General features: G+C 46.6%; 1 protein-coding gene across 1 annotated transcript; it reads right to left on the minus strand.

Moving 5' to 3' along the window:
* Positions 1-6,473: 6,473 nt before the first annotated feature.
* Positions 6,474-22,543, minus strand: ARL9 (ADP ribosylation factor like GTPase 9). The gene is made up of 3 exons (XM_034772462.1): positions 22,147-22,543; positions 8,957-9,132; positions 6,474-7,902 (listed from the first exon to the last, which is right to left on the minus strand). The coding sequence occupies exons 1-3, from the start codon at positions 22,334-22,336 to the stop codon at positions 7,723-7,725; spliced, it is 546 nt and encodes a 181-aa protein (XP_034628353.1). The 5' UTR covers positions 22,337-22,543; the 3' UTR covers positions 6,474-7,722.
* Positions 22,544-25,360: the final 2,817 nt, after the last annotated feature.

A 25,360-nucleotide genomic window follows, 5' to 3' on the forward strand; every position in this document is an offset into this window, starting at 1 on the left:
AGTCTACATAGACAAGGCAAAGGGTAGAATGGGAAGCAGAGGCACACAGATAGAAAGTAACATGATTAAGGTCACTCAGTGAGGTAGTGGCAGAGCCACGGTTAATATTCTGGGCTGAGATCCACAAAAGTATGTAGATGCCTAGCTCCCTTTGAAATCAATGAGAGCTGGGGGCCTAAATACCTTTGAGGACCTGAGCCCTGATCTCCCGACACCCAATCAAGTGCTCTGTTCACTAGATTATGTCTCTACCACTCCTCTACACTAGGGCTGCAAAGGAGAGGTGGGGCAGAACTGGCTACATCAAGTTAGCACCAACTGCTAATTGGGAAGATGCAGGTACTTCTCACCACCTATGTGCCACCTGCATAGCTCACTGAATCCAATGTCTCCTCATTAGGACAAAATATGTATCAATCAATTATACCCAGAATCACCCTAGAAATATATATTTTAAAAAAATTTAAAACCCACGAATGGCCAAAAACCCCACAGAAAACCACTGTCATAGTGTGTACCACTCACCACTGGTCTGGCACCACTTCCTGGTCACTCTGGACACTAGGTTTTGGGGAAGACACCCCCTTCCATGGTTTGCACATCAGCGCTCGGATTCTCTCTCTGGTCTGCAGCCCCTCTTTCAGCCCTGGAACTGCAGCGTCCTCTTCGTGACTCCACCCTCCAGGGAGGTCACTCAGTGTTCCCCTCTTTCGGGGTTCAGTCCTTCAAATCCTATGTCACTCCCAGAGTGTCCCAGACAGTCTTCCTGTTCCCTGCTCCACTGGTCGAAGCCATGCCCTTGGTGAGCTCAGTCCTGCCCACTACTCTGGGTTCCACTCCAGGGAACCTCCACCCAGCATTTGGGGGCTTTCCTCTCTCTGCCCTCATTGCTCTTTCCCTGGACTGCTTTACCACTCCTGGTTCCCCTCCTCTCTCTGTGGGAACCAGCTCCAAACCCTCAACTCTCTTCCCAAGGAGTGACTGCAGCTAATACACCTCTGCAGCACCTAAAACACTTCTCCTTCCCAGGGAGTGCCTGCCCTTTCCCAGCAGCAACCCACTTGCAATCGACTCCTACTCCCTGGCTCTTCCTCCAGGTGTGGCCTGTGGAGTCCATATGCCTACCTGGCTACCTTAGCCTCTTCCAGTCCTGTGTCGGAGGGACACCCCATCACAACCCCCAACATCTGTAAAAAGAAAAATCCCCTAACTGAAAAAGCTATTTTCAGAACCTACTCTGAATATTAGCATGTTTACTCATTACTCTAAATGCAAGTCACCTTAATTCCCAGTTCAAACACAGCTGACACACACATATATATAAGGGAGAGGGCAATGCTAAGATACTGCAAACAGTTACAGTTCACCCAGGGATAAACCTTCAGGGTATCACTCAATTCAGTGCCCCAGAAAATTCTAACTTTCCCACTGAGGTTAATATCGGGGACTCTGGGGTCAGCTTGTGTTGTCAGTTAAGCTGGTGTAAATGTAACAACTTTAATGAAGTCACTCACTTCAGATTTATGAGAGCAGGATTTAGCCTTGTGTTTCCTTGTGCTTGATGGCAACTGAGGTAATTGTCTGTGCTCTGATAATTTTGTCGCCAATTTATAAAGAAAAACTATCCTAAATAAGTGCTCATAGGGAAAAAATGTATTAAATTAACCATAAAGGAGTGAGAATGAAGAAAGGAGATAAAAAGCCCGAGGGTGCACATTTACAGGTAAAACCTTCCAAATAAAGGTATTATGCCTAGTAGAATTTTTCCGACATTTTCTGATGAAACGTAATTGAAGTGAAATGTTTTGCCAAATCTATTGCAGAGTCGAGAAAACTTTTGGGGAAACATAGGTAGGGTTCCATTCAGTGACTAGCAAACATAATACTGCCAAGCATATCAGTTTCACATGTTTCACTTCAGGAGCAACTTAATTATGGCGTTTCTTGACATGAGTGTGCTTGAATTAGCAATCTTAAAATTCTTTTAACAAAGCGTGTGTGTAATTGTCTAGGGTTTCTAAAAAGCAAACAAATGAAAAAGAAAACCCAGAATTCTATCATGTAATATCATATTGACACTCACATGGTTCATCAGCTGGTGTGGAAACTTTATATCCATTGCAAGGACCTCTGTCATTTGAGCTAGTGGTCTAATTGATAGCATTAGTAGATTGTCCTATTCAATGTGGCCCAGAGCTAGAAGGGGATGGGACAAACCCTTGGCCAGTGGGCTGTAGAGGAATGGTGAGATTCGAGAATCATGGGTTCCATTCCAAGCTGTGAAGAGAAGTGTGCTCTAGGGGCATGGGCCCTTCTGACAGTTCCTCACAAGCTTGAGCCCTTCTGCTCCGTCCCATCTGACCTGTCTTGGTTTCTTTCCCCCTCCAACTCCTTGTCACAGTCTTTTTGCCTACCTACCCCCAGTCTTCCCCTCCAGGCCTTCCATCTGAGCCCCAAAGTCCTCCCACAGTTCTTCATCCCAGTCTCCTTGTCCAGGAAGCCCTAGACTTGCCCCCGCCACCAGTTCCCTGACCTATTCCCCCACCCCAAACTCCCTGTCCTAATCTACTAAGTGCAGCACTTGTATCTTCTTCACTGGAGTCAGGCATCTTCCTTCTCCATGTTGTCTGGTAGCAAGCAAGAGGATCATTGAAAGCACAGCAAAGGGCATTGCTCCTGGTTCCTGTGCTTGGCTCCACAACATCCCATAGCAGCCAGGAAAAGCAATCCCAGGGGAAGTGCTGCTCCGCCCCCATTGCCCTTGACTGTAGCGCGGTCAGTCACTGTGGGGGGTTTGCATATGCACAGTCTGGTTGGCATATAGGAGCTGTGAGCAACTGGAGCATGCTCAGTGCAGACAGGATCTTCAGAGGATTGATCTGTAAACTGTAGTCTCTACTAAGCAGATGCAAATGGAGATTTTTCACACCTTATAACTTGGCCAAATGTGAGTGTTTTTTCCACAAAAACAGTGAAAGGACACATCTTTGAGAGCAGGGTAACACCGCCTCTCTCCAGCCATATTTAAAGTCTATTCTCCAAAGTATGGAGGCATTAGAACTTCTCAAAGAAAAAGGCTGCCGATTTTTTAAATTAAAACATGGGCAAACCAGTGTATTTTTTTACTAACCTCTTTCTTAGAAATGGCTGAACTGTTTTGGCTGAAACTTCCTGTGGAAGCACAGGGGTGGGGTAGTTATAGGGGCACCCCCTAGAATGGCATGCAGCTCATCATAGAAGCGGAATGTCTGGGGCTCTGACCCGGAGCGGCCGTTTGCCTCTCTGGTTCTTTGGTAGGCTTGCCTGATATTCCAGGAGAACTGAATCTCCATTAGACAAAACTTAAAGAAGGGAATGACCTGGAGTCACTCCCATTTATGTCCAGGCACTCCCGACCGACCTCACCAAGGCCGGCCAGGAGCACCCATGTCTGCCCAGGAGCCCCCGACCGACCTCACTGAGGCCGGCCAGGAGGAACGAGGAGACAGCAGCAGACAGTACAATACAGCTGCTAACCGTCTTTGCTAACTTACAAAGGCAAGGAGCTGCTGCTATGTAGCACTGCAGTACCGCGTCTGCCAGCAGCACCCAGGAGACATACGGTGACAGTGAGCTGAGCGGGCTCCATGCTTGCCGTGGTATGTCGTCTGCACAGGTAACCCAGGAAAAAAAGCAAGAAACGATTTTTTGCCATTGCTTTCACGGAGGGAGGGGGGGCTGACGACATGTACCCAGAACCACCTGCGACAATGTTTTTGCCCTATCAGGCATTGGGAGCTATTTTCTAAGGCATGTATATATTTGTTTCCTTTGGTTCAGGGCCGGCTTTAGGTTTTTTGCTGCCCCAAGCAAAAAAAATTTTGGCTGCCCCCAACAGCCCACCAGTGGCCCCCCCACCTGCACCCCCTGCCACCCCAGCACTGGGCTCCCCCCGAAACATGGGATCCGCTACCAGCACACGGCGGCCAAGCCCTGGCCCAGCCGTGACTCTGTCCCCATGCGGGTGGAGCTGCTAGGCGGAACGGAGTGGGAGTACTTCCAGGTGGCGGTGCAGCTGCGGGGCAGAGAACACGGCCCCTCCCTGGGCTTTGCGGTTAAGCAGGGCCTTAAAAACCTCTAAGGAAGGAAATTCCACCACCTCCCTAGATAATCCATTCCAGTGCTTCACCACCCTCCTAGTGAAAAAGTTTTTCCAAATATCCAACCTAAACCTCCCCCACTGCAACTTGAGACCATTGCTCCTTGTTCTGTCATCTGGTACCACTGGGAACAGCCAAGCTCCATCCTCTTTGGAACACCCTTTCAGATAGTTGAAAGCAGCTATCAAATCCCCACTCATTCTTCTCTTCTGCAGACTAAACAATCCCAGTTCCCTCAGCCTCGCCTCATAAGTCATGTGCTCCAGCCCCCTAATCATTTTTGTTGCCCTCTGCTAGACTCTTTCCAATTTTTCAACAGCCTTTTTGTAGTGTGGGGCCCAAAACTGGACACAGTACTCCAGATGAGGCCTCACCAATGTCAAATAGAGGAGAATGATCACGTCCCTCGATCTGCTGGCAATGCCCCTACTTATACAGCCCCAAATGCAGTTAGCCTTCTTGTCAACAAGGGCACCCTGTCGACTCATATCCAGCTTCTCGTCCACTGTAACCCCTAGGTCCTTTTCTGCAAAACTGCTACCTAGCCATTTGGTCCCTAGTCTGTAGCAATGATGGGATTCTTCCGTCCTAAGTTCAGGACTCTGCACTTGTCCTTGTTGAACCTCATCAGGTTTCTTTTGGCCCAATCCTCTAATTTGTCTAGGTCCTTTTGGATCCTATTCCTACCCTCCAGCGTATCTACCACTCCTCCCAGTTTAGTGTCATCTGCAAAATTCCTGAGGGTGCAATCCACACCATGCTCCAGATCTTTAATGAAGATATTGAACAAAACCGGCCCCAGGACTGACCCTTGGGGCACTCCGCTTGATACCGGCTGCCAACTAGACATGGAGCCATTGATCACTACCCATTGAGCCCGAACATCTAGCCAGCTTTCTATCACCTCAGAGTCCATTCATCCAGCCCATACTTCGTTAACTTGCCGACAAGAATACTGTGGGAGATCGTATCAAAAGTTTTGCTAAAGTCAAGGAATAACACATCTACTACTTTCCCCTCATCCATAGACCCAGTTATCTCCTCATAGAAGGCAATTAGGTTAGTCAGACACGACTTGCCCTTGGTGAATCCATGCTGACTGTTCCTGATCACTTTCCTTTCCTCTAAATGCTTCAGAATTGATTCCTTGTGGACCTGCTCCATGATTTTTCCAGGGACTGAGGTGAGGCTGACTGGCCTGTAGTTCCCTGGATCCTCCTCCTTCCCTTTTTTAAAGATGGGCACTACATTAGCCTTTTTCCAGTCATCCGAGACTTCCCCCCGATCACCATGAGTTTTCAAAGATAGTGGGTAATGGCTCCGTAATCACATCCGCCAACTCCTTTAGCACCCTCGGATTCAGACATAGTTTTTTAAATAAATCCTTCAAAAGACCACCCTTATCTAAAATACACATTTTAATTTTAATTACTATAGTAGAAAAAACTTCCAAAGTCTTCCTGTCCTTTCTGTCCATCCCTTTCTCCCTTCACCCCCGTGTTGAAGAGAGCCCTTAAAGGGACAACACCCCTTTCCTGCCAGATAGCTCGACAAACGAGTTTCCCTTTCTTTATTTCTGACTATTTGATGAACTAGTTTTAAGAGAACCCACAAGCAAAATCAGCACCTTAGTAAGATATAAAATCCTTTGTTATGCCTAAAATCTTTGGAAATATCTTTTTTAAAGTTGGTGAAATTTCATAAACATGTCTGTTGTTATGGAGATCACACAGTAAATTAGTGCTCCCTTTTTCTAAAAGCAATGAACATTGTTATGAACACACTAAACCTCTGTGACTGATTAATTTAAAAGAATGTCTGGCAGAAAAATCAGTTTTGGTCTGCTCTTTAAGTCAGTAAAGACCAATATTTTGGGTCAGAGCTGCTCCTGGAGCTAGGGGTTCAGCACTATACAGGCGGAATGGTGAGGTTGGAAACTGGACAGAGACCGAGGTTTGAAATGAACACACTTACCCTCCCCAACAAGCAGCATGAGAGAGAGTTTGAACCCCCTTCCTTTCCCCAGCCAATCAACTAACAGGAGTGGCCCAAGGAATGGTTGCAGGCAGTCACTGTTAACCAGGGGGAAAGTGCTACCTGCCTGAGCTGAGTGCAGGAGGTGGGAGGTGAAGCCGCAGCCTAGAACAGGAGATGTGTGCAAAGCAGAGGAAAAGAGGTCTTTGGAGAAAGAGAGTGGGAAGGCTGGGACCAGGATTTTGACATTAACAATACCAGAGTATAATAAAACCTAAAACTAACTCTACCAGACCATCGGGAGGTTCTGGAATATCACCTGAGCAGTCTTGCCAGATAAATGAAACTCAGACATGTGACTACGATAAAAGGTTCTGCTTTATATAACTGTTTCAGTGGACAAATGGAAAGGCTGCTGTTACAAAACCTTTGTTTGGTATTTACAGTATTTTCTAAATATTCTTAAGGAGGTACATTCTTTAAATTAAAGAGACAATGGCAAGATGAACATAATGAACAAACTGTTTTCCTTATCTGTAAATAGCCGAAGTAATTTTTAAAATGTGATTTATTTTTCATCTTTGATACTGTTTGTTTACTTCTGGCATTTGACTTAGTTCAGGGCTTGTCAACTTGCCCTGAAATAACTTTAATTGTCTTTAAAACCAATATAGTTAAACTAATGCACGAGGGGTGGCTGGATAGCTTTATCTGGTATAAGAATGGCTAATTTCAGTTTAGCTTAAACAGGTTCCTAGTTGAATTAAACTGAACCAAAATAAGCCACTCTTAAACTAAAGTAAGTGTCCCTACAGCCGTTTGCACCACTAACTAAACAGGTTTAAATTCTCACTGTAAGTTATACTGGTGAAACTGTCTTCTATAGTCAAAGAAACCCTTAGACAGTGGTTTCTGCCTTCTCAGTTTCACTTCCTGGTTTTCACACACTAACAAAAGGCTACAAGCCAAGCTTTTCAAAAGGGATCAGTGATTTTGGGTGCCCAACTCAAGACACCTTAAAAGGGCCTGATTTCCAGAAAGGGACGAATGGCGACCCTCTGAAAAACAGCCCTTCTCAAAGGTGTGAAGCTGGACACTCAGAAATTGGGGCATCCAACATTGCTAGCCACTTCTGAACAATCGTAACCGTCCCAACACCGGGGGAACGTTTTCCTGTTTGAAAGTGCAGAAATCATCGTTATTAGGATTTTGTAAAACACAGAAACAAACAATGTCAGGCTCAGCTCCTCAGCTGGTACAAATCAGGGTCACGTAACTGAAGTTAATTGAATAAGGTTGATTTATGACAGCTGAGGCTCTGGGTCAGTGTTTCTAAACCGCATCTCCCATTAACTCTGTCTTCTTGAAACTTCCCCCACCCTACAAATATTTAAAAAAAAAAAAAAAAGACACTGCTTTTCAAAGATATTTTAAACTGCAAACCCTAAATAAAATAGATGTTCGTAACAAATTGACATCATTTTCATATAAACTCCACGCATTAGGAAAAATAATGCCACATATTTTGATTTGGAAGTGAAACGATTGTGGCTGCAAGCTGGCAGTACAAGAACACAGGATCCCATTGCTGCTCCCAGGAGAACAGTTGTCACTGAGTTTCTGAAACCAGCTGTGCAATCAGTTCCTTGGCATCCTTCATGCTGGAAGAGATCTCGGAGCCATCCTCTGCCACGTGGGTTCCAATCAGGAACATCTTTCTCTCATCTCCCATTTCAGACAATGCCAGGGCATCGTGAATGTCTGTGATGCAATATGCACCTTTGAGATCCTGACCAACAAAGACAAAACAACTCCGTTACTTGCATCCCTTATAAACACCAATTACGCCATTCAGGCTCTGAGGCAAAGACCAATACATTTGGATAATTGAGAGTGAATACTGTGAATTGAGGGGAAGATTTTCAAAAGTGTCTAATGGATTTCGGAGCATAAATTCCTATTGTCTCTGTGATCTGTGCTCCCAAAACCCTTCGGCCTTTTGAAAATCTGGCTAGCTCCATACAATCCAAGGGCATGATCCTGTTTTATGCTGTTCCAATGTCTCTGACACCAAGGCTCATCCCTGAACTTGAGAGTCCCCACTGGGAACATGACCCAATGGATTTCTGGAAGTGCACACCCATCAGACAGATGCATGGCCCAAGTAAAAGTCAAGTCATTAGAAAATCTGAGGCAAAGCAAAAGAAACAAATAGGGTTTTAGTAAAATAAGAGTATCTTGTTTTAGAAAAAAAACAGGCATTTTCTTTGGCATATTGATATAATATGGGTGTGATTCAATACAGGGCGCAGAGTAGCCAAGGAATACAAAGTTATCTTCTGTATTTTAGTGCATTAGGTAGGAGAAAATGTGTCTAGTTGAGAGAAAGCATATTGCAGTTTCCATGTTCCTTCAGCTCTGCACCCATTCTATGAAACACAAAGTGCCTAATATAAAGAATCATTTGGGATCCACTAAGTGGACGCTAGTAGGTAACGTGAACCATAGAGAGAAATGCCCTCCAGCCCCTAAATTAAATAGTATTTTCCCATGACACTGTACAGACACATTGTTGAGCCTTCAGGTCCAAGCTGTCAACCAGGGTTAGCCATTCTCCATTTTTGCACCTGCAAATTGCACACACAATTTCACATGTGCAATTATTTACACTCCCACTTAGGTCATATGGATATCTAAGCACCTGACCTAAACTGTGAGTGCAAAACCAATCCAGAGATTGTTTTCATCTGCAATTGGGAAGCACAAAATTGAAGATCAGCTTCTGAAATACCTGGTCTTTAAAGATTCAAATGTGTTTGGAGAGGTTTAAGTTTCCCTTTTACCTGTTTATTGGCTAGGATCACCACGGGCAGAGTGGAGTCATTTTGGATCAACTGATGAAGAAGCTGTTTAGCCAAAGGGAAGCGCTCACGATCTGCTGAATCCACAACGTATATCAGCACTAGAACCCTGGGCAGGTACATCTTCCAATAGGAACGCAAAGATTCGCTGCCCCCAACTGAAAGAGAACAGTATGGCAGAGCACTCAGTTAGTAACCCAAGCAGCGCAGCTCCAAGATATGCAATGTGAACACCAGATATTCAGATTAGAGAATATTTGATTTTATGTACTTTTGTTATCCCTTAACAGTTCCTAAATATAAAGGCACCTAATCAAAATATCATCTCCTTATTTTTCAAATGTTAAACTCTCCTCAGTCTCTGTCCCTCTCTCTCTGTTTTTGGGGGAAAAGGGAGTGGGGGAAGCTAGACAGAATAGCAGATTCTCTCCCTGAAAACATTCCTACAAAAGACTACGTCCAAGTGCTTGCTCTTCTATTAAGGCCTAACATTTTCAAAGATTTCCTCTAGTTCTGGGGATCTCTCGGTTTGCGGATCTGACTTGAGACACCCAGGATCTGTTTTTTTCAAAAGTGCTGAGTCCTCCCTACTACGGTCAGGATGCACAGCCATAGGTGCTTAAGAAGAGAATCCCAATGAGCTCACAGAACTATTCCTGTACACTAGGTGAAAGTCATTGCTTCGGATACATTTTACCGACCCTAAGAGCTTCTGGATCCTGAGTTAAGCTGTCTCCAATACAAGGGCTGCAACACCATACCTCCCAACTACTCGGCTGAGTCACCCACCAGTAACACAACTGAGCTCAGCCTGCTCCAATCTGCAAAGAGGACTTTTGCATTGCCTGTGGATTTCAGTAGGAGCAGTCCCCAGTACAAGGTGTGATCATGCACTGCTACTCCGCGCAGCTTGCCTGATCCACTCTTTTAAGTGACCAGAGGAGCAGAATGTACAAGCTTCCTCTTAGGCAAACTTCAAAGTCAGTGCAATGCTCTAGTGGAGGCTGATGTATATTAAGGAACAATTAGAACATTTAGTCTGATCTCCTGTTTAACACAGGCCACAGAATTTCAACTAGTTACTAACGGAGTGCTGAACAGCAGAACGCCTCTGTGGATTATTACAACTATCAATATGGTGCATTTATAGCATGCTTTGTAAACATGGGGGCCAAATATTTCACAAATGGTCACGGAGTTGGGCCCCCGTCCTTCCAACATAAGACATCTGGGGCTTGATTTTCAGAAGTGCAAAACTCTAACCGATTAGAACGGAGGCTGTGGGTGCTCCGCACCTCTGGAAATCAGGCCCCTTGGTGCGTCATGGTGGCTACCTAAAGTGAGCAAGCACATTTGTAAACGTAGGCCTGACTGATCCTCACCATCACCCTCAGAGGTAATACCCAGATAGGGAGACTGAGGCACAGAGGGGAAGTGGGTTTTTCAGAGCCATAAAGGGTTAAGAGTCAATGTCAGAGCCAGCAATAGTTCTGTCCCATGTTCACACCCGACCTTTCTACTCTGCTTGACACTTCCCAGCCCCAGGCGCCTGTCGCAGCCCCAACGCCTCCTGGCTCAGAGAAGCTGTTCTCCTGGGGGAGCCCAGCTGGACAACCTGATGCTGAATGGCAAGAGGCACTGCCTCGGGGCTAGTCTACACTACCACACCGTATCAGCACAGCTGCGCCGCTGTAGAACGCCTGAAGACGCGCTATGCTGACAGGAGAGCGCTTTCATGTCAGCTTAATTACTCCACCACAGCGGTGGGGACACCGCTTTAAGTCAACGTAACTTGCCTCACTGGGGGTGGCTTTTTCACACCCCTGAGCGACACAAGTTACATCGACTTAAGTGATAGTGTAGACAAGTCCTAGGTCTGGACACATGGCTTCCAAAGCCCCTCCCGTATCTGCTCCGCAGGGCAGTGTGACGACAGAGCTAGGAATAAGATCTGGGTTCTCCTGCATGGCAGGGCAGAGCAGTATATGCACTGAGTAAGCACAATCCTGCACCCACTGTGCATCCAGATTCCCACAGACTTTATACAACTGGGATAGAGGGTTAGGCTATTATACATCTTACTACACAGGTAAGCCTGGACCATAGGGCTAAACACACAGTCACCCGACCGGCTTCTGACTGCATGTGTGGGGTTCGTGTGGGTTGTGGTATCATCACAACCCCTGGGATGCCCCTGGCACCTCGGCAGTGGTCTTGCTGCATTGTATTTGTATATCTGAACTCACAGGGCATTCACACAATTGTGGAACAAGGGTCGGTCCCCCTTACACACGAGATCAGCCATCTTGGGTACTACTGTGGAGTGACTGAGGCCTGGAAAACGGCAGCTTGTTTTTACATGTCTTCAGCAGACCTTTGTACCTCAAGTTAACTGACTGTCCATTAACTCGAGGTACTTTAACACACTGAACGTTTGTAGTTTGGCAGAGCCATTTTCCTGGGACAAATGACAATCGTTTGTAGCCTAGAAGAAATGAGCCTTTCAAAAGGGGTGCCTTCACTAGGACAAAAGGTGTGTTCTTAACTCAAGTGAGCTCAGGCCTGCGCTACACTTACAGGTTCTGCCAGTTTAACGCACCAGTTTAGTTCAACTGGCAAAATCCTCCTGCTGTGGGCACGGCTATATTGGTATAAAAGCGCTTCTACTGGTATAGCTTATGCCAGTTCAGAGCAGTGGCGTGGCTAGGAGTGGAAATTTCGGTGGGCCCCGGCTTTCAGGTGGACGGGCAATGACAGATGGTGGCAGCTCGGCTTTTTCCCCAACGCCACAACTATGCCCCTGGTTCAGAGAACGAACACAAGCTACCCCAGCATAAACTGGAGCCCAGGTTCTAGCCTGTACCCGTAGGGGGTCAGCTCTCCCAGGCTCCAAACCCAGCTCAAATGCTTTTCTGTGTGGCTGGTAGGGATTTGGGCTAACACCCAGGTAAGAGCCCAGGTTAACTGTGCAGTGAAGACAGACCAAAAGTTAGCTTATTCAAGTTAAGAACACACCATTTCTTCTACTGAAGACCAGGCCAAGATGTTCACAATCTTGAGTTAATTGGCAATTAACTAACTCAAGGTAGAAAAACCTCCAGTGCTGACCAGGCCTGTGATGTCAGCATACAATTGACTTCAAATCCCTTGCATAATGTTCATATTGGTCAAGGGGGGGTGGAATTCTTCACTTGTTTCGGGGGAGGGAGGTCACATCTGCTTAAATGCAGGGCCCTGTGTGTGTATTGGGCACCACACGGGATCTAAAATCTGCAGCAAGGGCCCAGGATCCAGTGCAGGCCAGAAATGTTGGAGCAGCTCCAGGTACATTCGAAAAAGGAGGATTCTTGGATTAAACACAAACACAGATCACACCAGCCATGATGAGATCTCTGATTTATATTGATTTGAAAGTCACTCTGTTTTATGCAGCTTCTAGATTTCCAGCAAGCCCTGGAATTTTGTTCTGAAAACACAGACCTGGCCACAGAAGTTATGGACGGAGGCTGGAAGGTTTGGGAACTGCAGAAAAAACAGCTGGAATTAGAGCACCCAGGGTCTGGCTACACTTGCACATGTACAGCGCTGGGAGTTAAACCTGCCTTAGTACAGCTGAGTAGGGAAAGCGCTGCAGTCGGTCCACACTGACAGCTGCCAGCACACTGTCATGGCCGCATTTGCGGCACTTGCAGCGGCATTGGGAGCGGTGCATTATGGGCAGCTATCCCACAGAGCACCTCTTCCCATTCTGGCGCCATGCGTTGTGGGAAGGGGGCGGGGGGGGGCTTTGTGGGTCCTGTCCCAACACCCCGTAATGCATCGCTTTGCATCCCAGCAATCCCGGTGTTTCCGTCCACATTTGGCACCATTTAGCGCCATCTTTCAACGCCATCTTTCAACGGTTTCTGTGCAGAGCGATCTGTGTTCCGTTTCGGTCTGCCGGAAATAGAGCCCGAACTGCTGAGAAGTATGCTGACGAGTCTCATCAGTACGTCATGTTTGGCTGTCGAGTTATTCCTTAAGATCCAAAGTGAGAGTGAGGAGTCCGATGATGATAGTGAGTCGCGTAACGCGTACGACACGAAATTGCTTGTGGCATTCACGGACATGCTCAGCACCGTGGAACGCCGCTTTTGGGCTTGGGAAACAAGCAATGAGTGGTGGGATCACATTGCCATGCAAGTCTGGGATGACGAGCAGTGGCTGCAGAACTTTCGGATGAGAAAAGCCACTTTCATGGAACTGTAAAAAGCAACAGAGTCCTGTGGCACCTTATAGACTAACAGATGCATTGGAGCATAAGCTTTCGTGGGTGAATACATGCGTCTGACGAAGTGGGCATTCACCCACGAAAGCTTACGCTCCAATACATCTGTTAGTCTATAAGGTGCCATATGACTCTTTGTTGCTTTTTACAGATCCAGATTAATACAGCTACCCCTCTGATACTTTCATGGGACTGTGTGAGGAGCTCGCCCCCACCCTGCGGCTCAAGGACACGAGATTGAGAGCTGTCCTGACGGTAGAGAAGCGGGTGGCTACTGCAATCTGGAAGCTGGAAACTCCAGACAGCTACTGATCAGCTGCGAACCAGTTTGGAGTGGGAAAGTCGACCGTTGGAATTGTGTTGATGCAAGTTTGCAGGGCCATTAATCACGTCCTGCTCAGAAGAACCGTGACTCTGGGTAACGTGTAGGACATTGTGGATGGCTTTGCACAAATGGGTTTCCCTAACTGCGGAGGGGCAATAGATGGGACGCATATTCCTATTCTGGCACCACCCCATCTAGCATCCGAGTACGTTAATCGGAAGGGGTATTTCTCTATGGTTCTCCAGGCACTTGTGGATCACCGTGGGCGTTTCATTGACATTAACACAGGCTGGCCCGGAAAGGTGCATGACGCACGCATCTTTCGGAACACTGGCCTGTTCAGGAAGATGCAGGCCGGGACTTTTTTCCCAGAGCGGAAGATCACGGTAGGGGAAGTTGAAATGCCCATTGTGATCCTTGGAGATCCCGCTTACCCGTTAATGCCGTGGCTCATGAAACCCTACACAGGGAGCCTTGACAGCAGCAAGGAACGGTTCAACTCAGGCTGAGCCGATGCCAAATGACTGTGGAGTGTGCTTTTGGCCGTTTAAAGGGCCGCTGGCGATCTCTGTATGGGAAGCTGGACTTAGCCAAACACAGCATCCCCGCGGTTATATCCGCGTGCTGTGCCCTCCATAATATTTGTGAAGGGAAGGGTGAAAGATTCGGTCAGGCATGGACCTCTGAGGTTCAACACCTGAAGGCTGAATTTGCACAGCCAGAGAGCAGGGCTATTACAGGGGCCCAGCATGGGGCTGCAAGGATTAGGGATGCCTTGAGGGAGCAATTTGAGGCTAAAAACCAGCAGTAATGTCTGGTGCCCTGCACGGGAGTGAAGTGCAGTGGTTACAATGTTAGTAGGAATCTGTGTTTGCTAAGATGATTTGCAGTGTCTGTTTCTTTCCTGGGCTAAGGTATCTTTTACTTTATGCAATAATAAAGAATGTTTTGTTTTCAAAGCCAAAAAATCCATTTATTGAAAGAAACACAACTGTTTGGGAATCAGAAAGGGCAAGGGGGTGGGGTGGGGAACGGTACAATCACAGATTTGCGTATGTCCTGTCTGGAGTGCTGTGCAGTGAGTGCTGCACTTCAGGATTGCTATACTGCATGGTGATGGGGGTTGAGTGCAGAGGTTAAGGGTCGTAGTTTCCAGGGTTGGGTGGTGAAGATACAGGTGTTGGAGGCAGCTGGTGGCGGTTAGAACCCGGATGTTGGGGAAAGTGGGTTGGAGGTGACATAGGGGCACAAGGGAAAGAATTTTGGGACAAGGGCTACGGGGGGGATGGGCGCGGTAGTGCTCCGCCTGCATGGCGACAAGCACCTGGATAGAGTCCGCTTGGCGCTCCATGATGCTTATCAGCCGATCCGTGCTTTGCTGCCAGTGCTCCGCGCTTCGCCGCTGGTGCGCTGCGTTTTCCTGGCGGATCCTGCTTTCGCTCTCCCTCCACTCCTGCACTTTTTGATTCTCTTTAAGAGATCGATGCATCACTTCTTGCAGCATTTCTTCTTTGCTTTTTCGTGGTCTCTTCCTGAGTCTTTGCAGTCTCTCAGCCGGTGATAACATGGACGGCTGAGATCTCAAGGTTGCATCTGTAAAGGCAAAATGCAACACTTAACAGAGGCAGCATTGTTTATACCTGACAGAGTAATGATTCCCCCACACTTAAGGAGGGCACACACAGTCTACACAATAGCATAATTTTCCCATCCCAAAGAGAGCGCACATAACCCACGGGAGCCTTAAAATGGTGAGTAAGGGGGACTGATTGTTTCAGGGCTGCACTGTCCTCTGGGTTTCTGTGCCTTGGGGAGAGCCAACAGCTGCAGGGGGCACCTACACTGAACACTGTCCCAACATTTTCCACAGGAGTTCGTCCTGGAAGATATCTCGCTGCTGAGGGTGACCTGGGAAGCAAGGGAGGGTCTTCTACTGCAATGCGGCTTCCGCCCTGGCCCATATGCAGCTTGCCTGTGTGCAGCAATGGTCCCTCCGCCCCTCGCGGCACAGTGGCGCGGACACGTTAGCCTGGCTGGGACAAGGACCACGGTGGCTCTCCTGATAAACCTGCGCAAGCCCATGGCCCACGTTCTGGATGAGACTTTCTAAGAGATTACCAAGGCCGATTACCGCGATGTGATAAACCACATCAATGCACTATTCCGCATCTAGGCATGCATGCAGCCCTAACCCTCCTCTTCCAAAGAGCCCGCACCAAAATAATTCCTTCCCGAAAACAAAAGCCGCTTACCGGGAACCTGCTCTTCTGTTTGTTCTCCACCAAGTACCGGCCGCTGCGACTGGCTACCTTCCTCCTGGCTCGAGAAGAGCTCCTGGCTGCATGCCTCCAGGGATTCCGGGGTGTCTCCCCCCACCCCAGCACCCTCACTCCCGCTTTCCTCCTCCTCCCCCCCCGCTCTGAAGTGTCCATGGTGGTGCTCGGAGTGGAGGTGGGGTCACCCCCAAGTATCGCTTCCAGTTCTTTGTTGAATTGGCAGGTCACGGGGGGAGCATTCGAGTGGCCGCTTGCCTCGCGGGTTTTGCGGTAGGCATTCCGTAGCTCCTTCACTTTAATCCTGCACTGCAATGCATCCCAGTCATGGCCCCTTTCCATCATGGTCCTTGATATCTGACCGAAGGTATCGTGATTCCTACGGCTGGAGCGCAGCTGGGACTGGACAGCTTCCTCCCCGCAAACACTGATGAGGTCCAGCAACTCGCCATTGCTCCATGCTGGGGCTCGCTTGGCGCGTGGATGCATGGTCACCTGGAAAGATTTGCTGATAGTACTCCACGCCTGGCTGAGCAAACAGGAAGGGGATTTTTAAAATTCCCGGGGAATATAAAGGGTGGGTCTGATGGTTGGTCACATGAGGCCAGGGCAGCAGAGTTCGAACTGATGACCAGAGTGGCTAGAACAGGCATTGTGGGATGCTGCCAAATACTTCTGGAGGCCAATCAGAGGGCATTGAGTGGCCACACTGGCGCCGCAGCACAGCAGCAGCAGCGCAATACTCGCTATTCCTCTCGGGGAGGTGGAGTACCAGCAGCACTGTAGCCGCAGAGATACAGCACTGTACGTGCCTTGCCAGTGTGGACGGGGAGTGAGGTACAGCGCTGTGGGCGGCTTTATTGCACTGTAACTTGAAAGTGTAGCCAAGGCCCCAGGAAGCAGACTTCCCTGTTTTAAGGAGGGGATAGAGGTCCCTTGCTCCCCAGCCCAGAAGCTTTTCACCAGGAATCACACAGCCCCCGAATCCCTCACTGGAGTTCCACCAGACTAGAGTGGCAAACCAGGCCCTTGATCTTAATAGGTTTTATTTCCACTAGGAGAATCATTGCACATGCTGCAAGGTTTTTGCAGCTAGAAGCTTCTTTTTAGTTCCCAGCAGCCTCTTCTGAGAGCAGAGCCCTCAGAAGGAGAGTCTCCCTAGCCATTTTCAAAGCTCCAAAGGGAAAGCTTAAAAGATTTACTCTAATTGTGTCACTAAAAATGATGCGTCTTATACAGGATATGTAATCACTTATTAAGCTATCTGAGAGTCCGATAATGTACTTCAGGACTGAGAGGATGCAGACGCATTAGGATGCATGGGAAAGCAAAGTTATTACAAGGGAAGTTCCATTTTTTCCCAATTTATGGTATTTACCTGGCCCCAATTACCACAGTACCTGAGCGCCTCTCCCCTCCATCAGATAAGGAAGTGCTATTGATCCAACTTTTTATAGTCTGCAAGGCCAGAAGGTACCACTGTGATCATCTAGTCTGACCTCCTGTCAGGCCAGAGAACTTTCCCCAAATAATTCCCATTTTACAGATGGGGAGCCTAAGACTAGGTCTACACTACCCGCCTGAATCGGCGGGTAGAAATCGACCTCTCGGGGATCGATTTATTGCGTCCCGTTGGGACGCGACAATCGATCCCCGAATCGGCGCTCTTACTCCACCAGCGGAGGTGGGAGTAAGCGCCGTCGACAGAAAGCCGCAGAAGTCGATTTTGCCGCCGTCCTCACAGCGGGGTAAGTCAGCTGCGATACGTCGAATTCAGCTACGCTATTCACGTAGCTGAATTTGCGTATCTTAAATCGACTCCCCCCTGTAGTGTAGATGTACCCTAAGTGTTACACACACAGAGCCTAAGTGGTCTGCCCAAAGTCACACAGAGAGTCTGTTTCAGAGCAAGGAATTTACCCAGATGGCTCAAGTCCTAGGCTTGCCCTAGCCACTGGGCCATCCTTCCTCTCTCTAAATCCCTTCTTCCTCATGAATGCTAAGGATTGCTGCATCCTTTAAATGCTACTCTACCACCGGGAGTCAGGTGCTCCCAGTCTGGAAATATTACAGTGGCCTGTCCCACAGACACATCATTAATTGCTATGGAGATAGTGACACAGCGGCACACAGATTTTAAAGGTATTTAAGCTCCTAGTGGTATTTTTGAAAGCACCTAAATGCCTAAAAAGCCAGGTGGATAACGAGATTAAATATATATATAAATCAATTTTTTTATTGAAGTTAATTTTTTAAAAAGAAACAAAGTATATCTGTTCAAACAAATCTCATATAATGACAATTTCAGTTAAGGCCTAAACTTTACTATAATCTATTTAAACCATTTTCATTACATAAAAAATAATATTCAAGCAATACTTGTTTGCTGCCAAGCTTTAAAGAAAGTCAGACCACTGAACTGGTGCAAGTCTCTGGCTACGCCGAGTTTGCTGAAGTGCTAAACAGCAGTAGTGCAAGACAGCAGTAGCCTCTTCTGCAGGTGCGGAGAGAATATTTTCTTTATTTCAGTTTATTCAATTAGTTCAGTTAAATGACTAGCTCATTCAAAGTTAAAAAAACAACTAGGAGCTGAAAAAGGAGAAAGTTTGTTCACCAATCTATGAATAAAACTGAAGCATGAGAGGTTGAGATCTGCTAGTTCTAAAATCTTGAAGGACATGGTGACCAGAATCAATCAGTTCAACGCACTAGCTACAGATCATACTTCCTTTGTTTATTAAATCAGTTTTAAAAACAAAACATGTTTTAATCGACTTAATTTTTTTCCCTCATGAATCTAGCAAGGTAGTTTTATTTAGCTAACAGAAAATTTTAAAATGCTGATTTTGTGCATTTAATTGAATTCTATTTTCCATCCAAATGCAGCCTGACATAGATCACAAGTAAACAAATAATTATCATCTAGTAAAGGAGAAATGTGTCCGTATTTTCTAACAGAATAAAAAGAAGTAAAAATTAAGAATCTGAGTAAATGTAAGCAAAGCTATATAATTGCTTAAATAACTATGTATCGCTAAGGTATATTCTCCTGGTTAGTAAAAAAGTAGTACCAAAACATACCTCAGCCTTTCTTTAGGAATATAACTAAAAAGCACAAATACAAAACAAAATTAAAATTGATTATTTAAATCAAAGCTTCCTGCTTGCTGATTTAAATCACTGATTTAAAAATCAACCGACCCTGCACAGACACTTTTGAAAATCCCACTAGGCACCTGAATACCTTTAAAAATCTGGCCCTATATTTTCTAAATACTGGATTTCTGTTTGCTTGGTTCCTTTTAGTTCTCATAAAAGATGCTGGCCTGACAGACCAGGAAAGTTCTATTTATCCACCAACGAGGTAAACAGGTAACACCATAACTTTCTATAGACTGCCCTGCCAACATGCCCCACCCATTCTAGAGAACAGAACCCATCTCTATGTACATTCAGTTATTATTATAGGTGGAGCATGAGCAAAGTTACATAAGGGTTTTCATTCTGTTGCTTACAATTTGTTAATCTTTTCTGTTCTGGCTGAATATAGGCACGGTTGTTCTTCATCTGGGAGTGACATTGTTCCCCTTAAATTTTAGTCAAAACAGATCAGTAGTTTCAAGAACAAAGAACATGGAAAAAAATATACCTTTTCAATTATCAAGAAAAGAAAGTAACTTTTCTCTAACAGCTCTAGCACATCCACGGTACATAGTAAGAACTAGACATTTGGGGTAGAGATAATCCTGTGGTTACAGCTGGGCCTGCCTTTTGGTGGTTATGATCTGTTAAAGTTATAAGTATTTTAAAAATGTGCTTGGAACATGTGTGCTGGATTTGGTAATGCGGTTTTAACGTTTGCCAACATTCTCCTGGTTCAGCGTGTGTGCATAACACAGAAAATACCACAGGCCATATAAGTAAATAGATTAGATAGGGCGGTGCAGATTTGACTGACAGAAACTGAACAAAGACATCTCATTTCACAGAGGTCACTAAGAGCCACCAGTTAGCAACAAACGTCAGTTACTACTAGCCAGGCCTGGTAGGAAAGGTTCTGTCGAGTACTGCCAGTCACCTGACCCAAGCAGTTCCACTCTACAAAAGTGCTTTGGATATTAATATAATGCAGCCAGAGCATCCTCCACTTCCTTCCAAGTCAATGGAAGGTGCATGTGCTAAATACCTCTCAGTGGATGCTTTGAGGATCAGGGCCCTGTTAAGAAACTGTTTCGGTTGGATATTATAAATAACCTGAACGTACTATAGCCAGAAACAAAGTTGCTTGACTGTTTTCATACACTGAACTACTGTACATTTTTCCCCATGAAAATTAAGTTTTTAAAATAGGGTGATCAGACGTCCCGATTTTATCGGGACTGTCCTGATATTTGCTTGTTTGTCCCTCGTCCCAACCAATGTTAGGTCGGGACACTGGACAAACACGCAAAGGCTCCGGAGCCCAGAAGGGCTTGCGCCCCCCCGCCCCGACTCCGCTCCCTCCTTCCCCCATTGGCTCCCTCCCCAAATCCCCACCTCTTCCCCAAGCCATTCCTCCTCCCTCCACAAGCACTGGAGGGAGGCTCCGGAGACACAGGGGAAGCGTGGGGCCGGGATGAGTGAGAGTCCGGCCTGGCCCCGAGCACAGGCAGGACTCAGTCGGGCGGTACCTGGAGGGAGAGTAGGGGGGCGACCCGCGGGGCCAGGCAGCGGCTGTTCTCCCCCCCCGGGCAGCAGGACTCGGGAGCAGCCGCTGCTGCAGCTCCCACTGCCGCGGGGGAGGAAGCGGCCAATGGCCAAGCTCGGCGGCTGCGGCTCTGGCACCCAGGTCCAAACTCCCCGAGCCGGGGCCTGCTGCGGGGACCCAGCAGCACGCACGCTGCGCCCAGCCCCTGGCCAGTCGCGTCTGGGCTGCTGCCCAGCTGGTGCAATCCTGCGGCGGAGCCATCGGCAGCCCAGCCCCGTTCGTTCCCCTGCGGGACCCGAGCGGGACGGGGGGGCTGGGGCCTGTTGCCCCCACCCCGGGGCCGCCGCGGGATAGCACCAGCTGGGCAGCAGCCCAGACGCGACTGGCCAGGGGCTGGGCGCAGCGTGCGCACTGCTGGGTCCCCGCAGCAGGCCCGGGCTCAGGAGGTTCGCAGGCGCCAGAGCCACAGCCGCCGAGCACCATGGCCACTTCCTCCCCCCGCGGCCATGGCGCTCCATTTTTAAAACCTCCAAAGTGGTCACAGCAGTTTCCTGTTTGTAGACTCAGTCTGCATGCAGAGTCCACCCTGTCTGGAGGAAGGAAGGGATTAGCCAGAGTCCAAAGGGGCTCCAGCGTAATGGTAATTAAGAATTAGAACAGTTAGAGTTCCTGTGGTAAAAACTTTACAAACATCAGATTCCTTATTCTGTCCTAGCCTTAGAGTGACTACCTAGCCCTTGTCCCAACACTATACTTAGCTAGACACGTTCTCTAGTGAAACACACTAATTCATAGCTGTAAAACACAACTTTCTTCAACAGTGTCATTGTCTGGGGTTACATTAGCGTTCCCTCACACTAGCCAAAGTCATCCCTAGTGTAACTTCACTGGAGCTATGCCAGAAATGAATTTGGCTCCATATTTCCATTTAGCATATGTGCACACACGCATGCACTTTGATGCCAATGTATTTTCTTAAGCAAGGAACAACGTAGAAAGATGTAATCCGTTAGTAAGCACTGTAGCCGTAGTGTCTTCACAGTGTCCCAGAGGACAGTGTGATAGCACATCTCAGAAATTGGAAGGATTAAAAATGGAGGGTTTATAGAGGGATGGTTAGAAAAAAGGGAGGTTGTGGTTATAAAAAAAATAAGACACCAACTATGTACCCAGCAAAATAGAAAGAGGACAGATAGATATTTGGTCACCTTTTATTCAGAAAAAAATATTGCAAAAAACCCAGCACCCCCGTCCATTTTTTTAATAGTACCATTTGATAGACATGCCTGGTCTGTTAAATACATGTATAGAGAGATTTCACTCAATTTAAAAAAAATCACTAGAAACTACATGTTGTAGGTGTTGTAATGATGCTCACCCTGTTAAACAGAAAAATCTGATTACTATATTCCTGTATAATGTCTCTTTAGACAAAAAACTCGCTGCTGTAATGATTATTTTGTTTCTGATACTTATGTGGCAAGGATCTGTAAATTTGTTAAAACTTCCTAAATAAAGCATTAAAAAAATGAAGGGTCTAAGCGTTCTTCCTAAAGCAAAGCTCCCATTAAGTATAATGAGAGTTTTCCTTATGTTACTTATTAAAATGCAAGCACTTACTTTCTAAGAATTCCATCTTGGCCTCTTCAGTGTTGATGCAGACCGCGTTGATGCCCTCTGTGGGAGCTGCACTTCGCTTCACATGATTTGTGGCCAGTGAGTGGAGAACACTGGTTTTCCCTGCTCCATCCAGGCCCAGTACTAATATCTGTTTGCTTTGGGGTTTTCCCTGTGAAATAAGGAGCAGCATGTTCACTAGTGCAGCAGGAAGAGGGTGAGTAGGCTGTTCAGCATACAAGTCTGCAGAGAATCACACTATGAAGCATTAAACATTTTGTAGGGCTAGCATACAAGGAAGCAAAAGAACTGATCTGTCTGTGTGTGGCTATAAGAGAAAAAACCCAAATATTAGTCAAACTCTAGCAAGATGAATGCAGTAGGGGCCTATGCCAGCACTAGGAATAGAAAAAGGCTCAGAAATGCAGGGCCGTCCTTCGGCATACGCAGGTATGCTGCGTAGGGCACCTGAAAATTTGGGGCACCCCTGGGTCTTGGTGTCCACCCTCCTGCCTCTTCTTATCCCTGTTCTGACCTTCCTGCAGGCTCCCACAGCCAGCTGCTGCTGCCTGGTGAGTCTTCCTCCGGAGAGGAACTAGTAACTTAAAAGTGAAAAAGCCTCCAGCCGCCAGACTTATTAGCACAACATTGGAACTGTTACAGAGCCAGTCAACTGGTAACGAAGCCATTTAACGCATTTGCCAACCTCTAGGTATATACTGTCAGTTTCTGAATGTACTGACCAAAACAGTTGTGCGTTACTGTAATATTTACTCAGAACATGTTAGTCTACAAGAGCTTAGTTTAAAATTTCCTTTAAAAATATTTCATTAGTGTGTTGCTGAAGATTATAAAATCACATCTCTAAAAAATCCTTGCATAGATTTTTAGATGCACAATCTGAGTATTCATCTTTAGCCTTAAATGCTTGGGTCTTCAGACATAGCTTTTTAAATAAATCCTTCAAAAGACCACCCTTATCTAAAATATACATTTTAATTTTAATTACTACAGTAGAAAAAAACTTGCTTCCAAAGTCTTCCTGTCCTTTCTGTCCATCCCTTTCTCCCTTCACCCCCCTGCTGAAGAGAGCCCTTAAAGGGACAATACCCCTTTCCTGCCAGATAGCTGGACAAACGAGTTTCCCTTTCTTTACTTCTGACTATTTGATGAACTAGTTTTAAGAGAACCCACTAGCAAAATCAGTACCTTAGTAAGATATAAAATCCTTTGTTATGCCTAAAATCTTTGGAAACATCTTTTTTAAAGTTGGTGAAATTTCATAAACATGTCTGTTGTTATGGAGATCACACAGTAAATTAGTGCTCCCTTTTTCTAAAAGCATAGAACATTGTTATGAACACACTAAACCTCTGTGACTGATTAATTTAAAAGAATGTCTTTGTTTCAGTGAGATAAATCTGTAGTAATCTGGAATGAGTACTTTATGAAGACTTAAGAGTACATTTCAAATATAAAATCAGCTTAGAACTACTGATGAAGAAAATGTCAAACAGAGAAGAGCTGCATCGTGTATTCCACAATATTTAATGTTGTATTCAGCAGGACAGCTGACTCGCCATTACTACAAAGTCTTTGCAAATAAATCTCTGACAAACTTCAGGATACATCAAAAAACCCGTTACTGACATATTTTATTCCCAAGTTTAGTGCTTTTAATTAGGTACCTTCTGCATGTCCAGTCTTCACCTTCTGGCATGCAATGGAAAACATGCTCCATTTTCTTTAGAAAGAAATTGCAGAAGAATATTTTTTTCCAATGTCTTTTGCTTCATTTGGGTTCAGGGATTTGGCTGGAAGGGGTGATCAGGGACGAGGAGGGAAGAGAGGAGGGAGACAGTGGGGAGAGGGCGGGGCCTGGGCAGAGTGGGGCAGGGCCTGGGGCAGAGCAGGGGTGGAGTATGGGCGGGGCCACAGGCAGAAGAGATGGGCGGGGGACCTAGCCTCCCCAAGCGGCAGCTTCACCCACCGCCCATGACAGCAGGTAAGAGCGAGTCAGCTCCTGCACACCCAGGGTGCGCTGCAGTCTCCTTAGGCAGGGCCGTATCCACAGAGGGGAATGCGCTGGCGCCGCACATTCTGCGTGCGGGAGAGGGTACGGGGGTCTCTGCAGGGAAGTGTGACTCTCCGCCGCCGTGAGGCGGGCCAAGCGGCTTGGTATCCTTTGCTGCCTTGTCCCTCCCCCCAGGATGCGAGCCCGGGCTGCCGTTGGGCATAGGAGCACCGGTTTAATAATACTGCATAGGACCCCATAAATCCTAAGGATGGCCCTGCAGAAATGTATCAAATTAGACCCTGATCCTGCAAATAGCTACACATACGCTTTCTTTATACACTGAGTAACCCCACTGCCTTCAATGGGACTACTCAAAGTGTGTGACGTTAGCTCGTTGCAGGGACCTTACAGAGACATCATCAGTTTGTTTGGAACTCCTTCCATTTTCCAACATCACAGTCATTCTGTAAAAGAGAACGCGCCCTGCCTGCAAGGTGAGTAAGACACATTGGTGCTCCTACAGTTTTCCCAGCCCCCATTTACAGAACACTGCCATGTCTTTCGAAACAAAACATCTTAGTTTCCTTTATTTATAGGCATCCTTTTAGAATATTTCTCTACCAATATCAATGCATTCTCCTTAGCAAACGCCTGTTTCTTCTGAGCTTTGAATGTATCTGGATTAATATATTTAGACCTGATTAAGGAGGGATTGGCCTGCTAAATCCAGGGTTGTGAGTTCAATCCTTGAGGGGGCTATTTAGGGATCTGGGGCAAAGATCTGTCTGGGGATTGGTCCTGCTTTGAGCAGGGGGTTGGACTAGATGACCTCCTGAGATCTCTTCCAACCCTGATATTCTATGATTCTATGACCTTCAATACACACCTAATATCATCAAGCCAAGACTTTGTTGTTTGTGGACCAGCATTATCAGTTAGCCCACCACAGCTATTGGAATATTGTCACTTCATCACTGCAGCAAGAAGCAGAAAGAACAACGGTACATTATGTTCTTGTAGAATCCCATTTATTTGACTCAGCTGTTTGTTTTTACTAGCTATTCAGAATTGGACAGGGCTTTCGGTAGCTACCCCCCCACCCTTTTTTTTTTTTTTTATAAAGAGGGACATCAGCATTTTTCTTCCACTGCAATGCAAGTGACAGCCTCACAAACTGTTTACATGCTGTGAAACCCTGGG

Source organism: Trachemys scripta, chromosome 5 (genome assembly GCF_013100865.1).
Source record: "Trachemys scripta elegans isolate TJP31775 chromosome 5, CAS_Tse_1.0, whole genome shotgun sequence".
Lineage (NCBI taxonomy): Eukaryota > Metazoa > Chordata > Testudines > Emydidae > Trachemys > Trachemys scripta.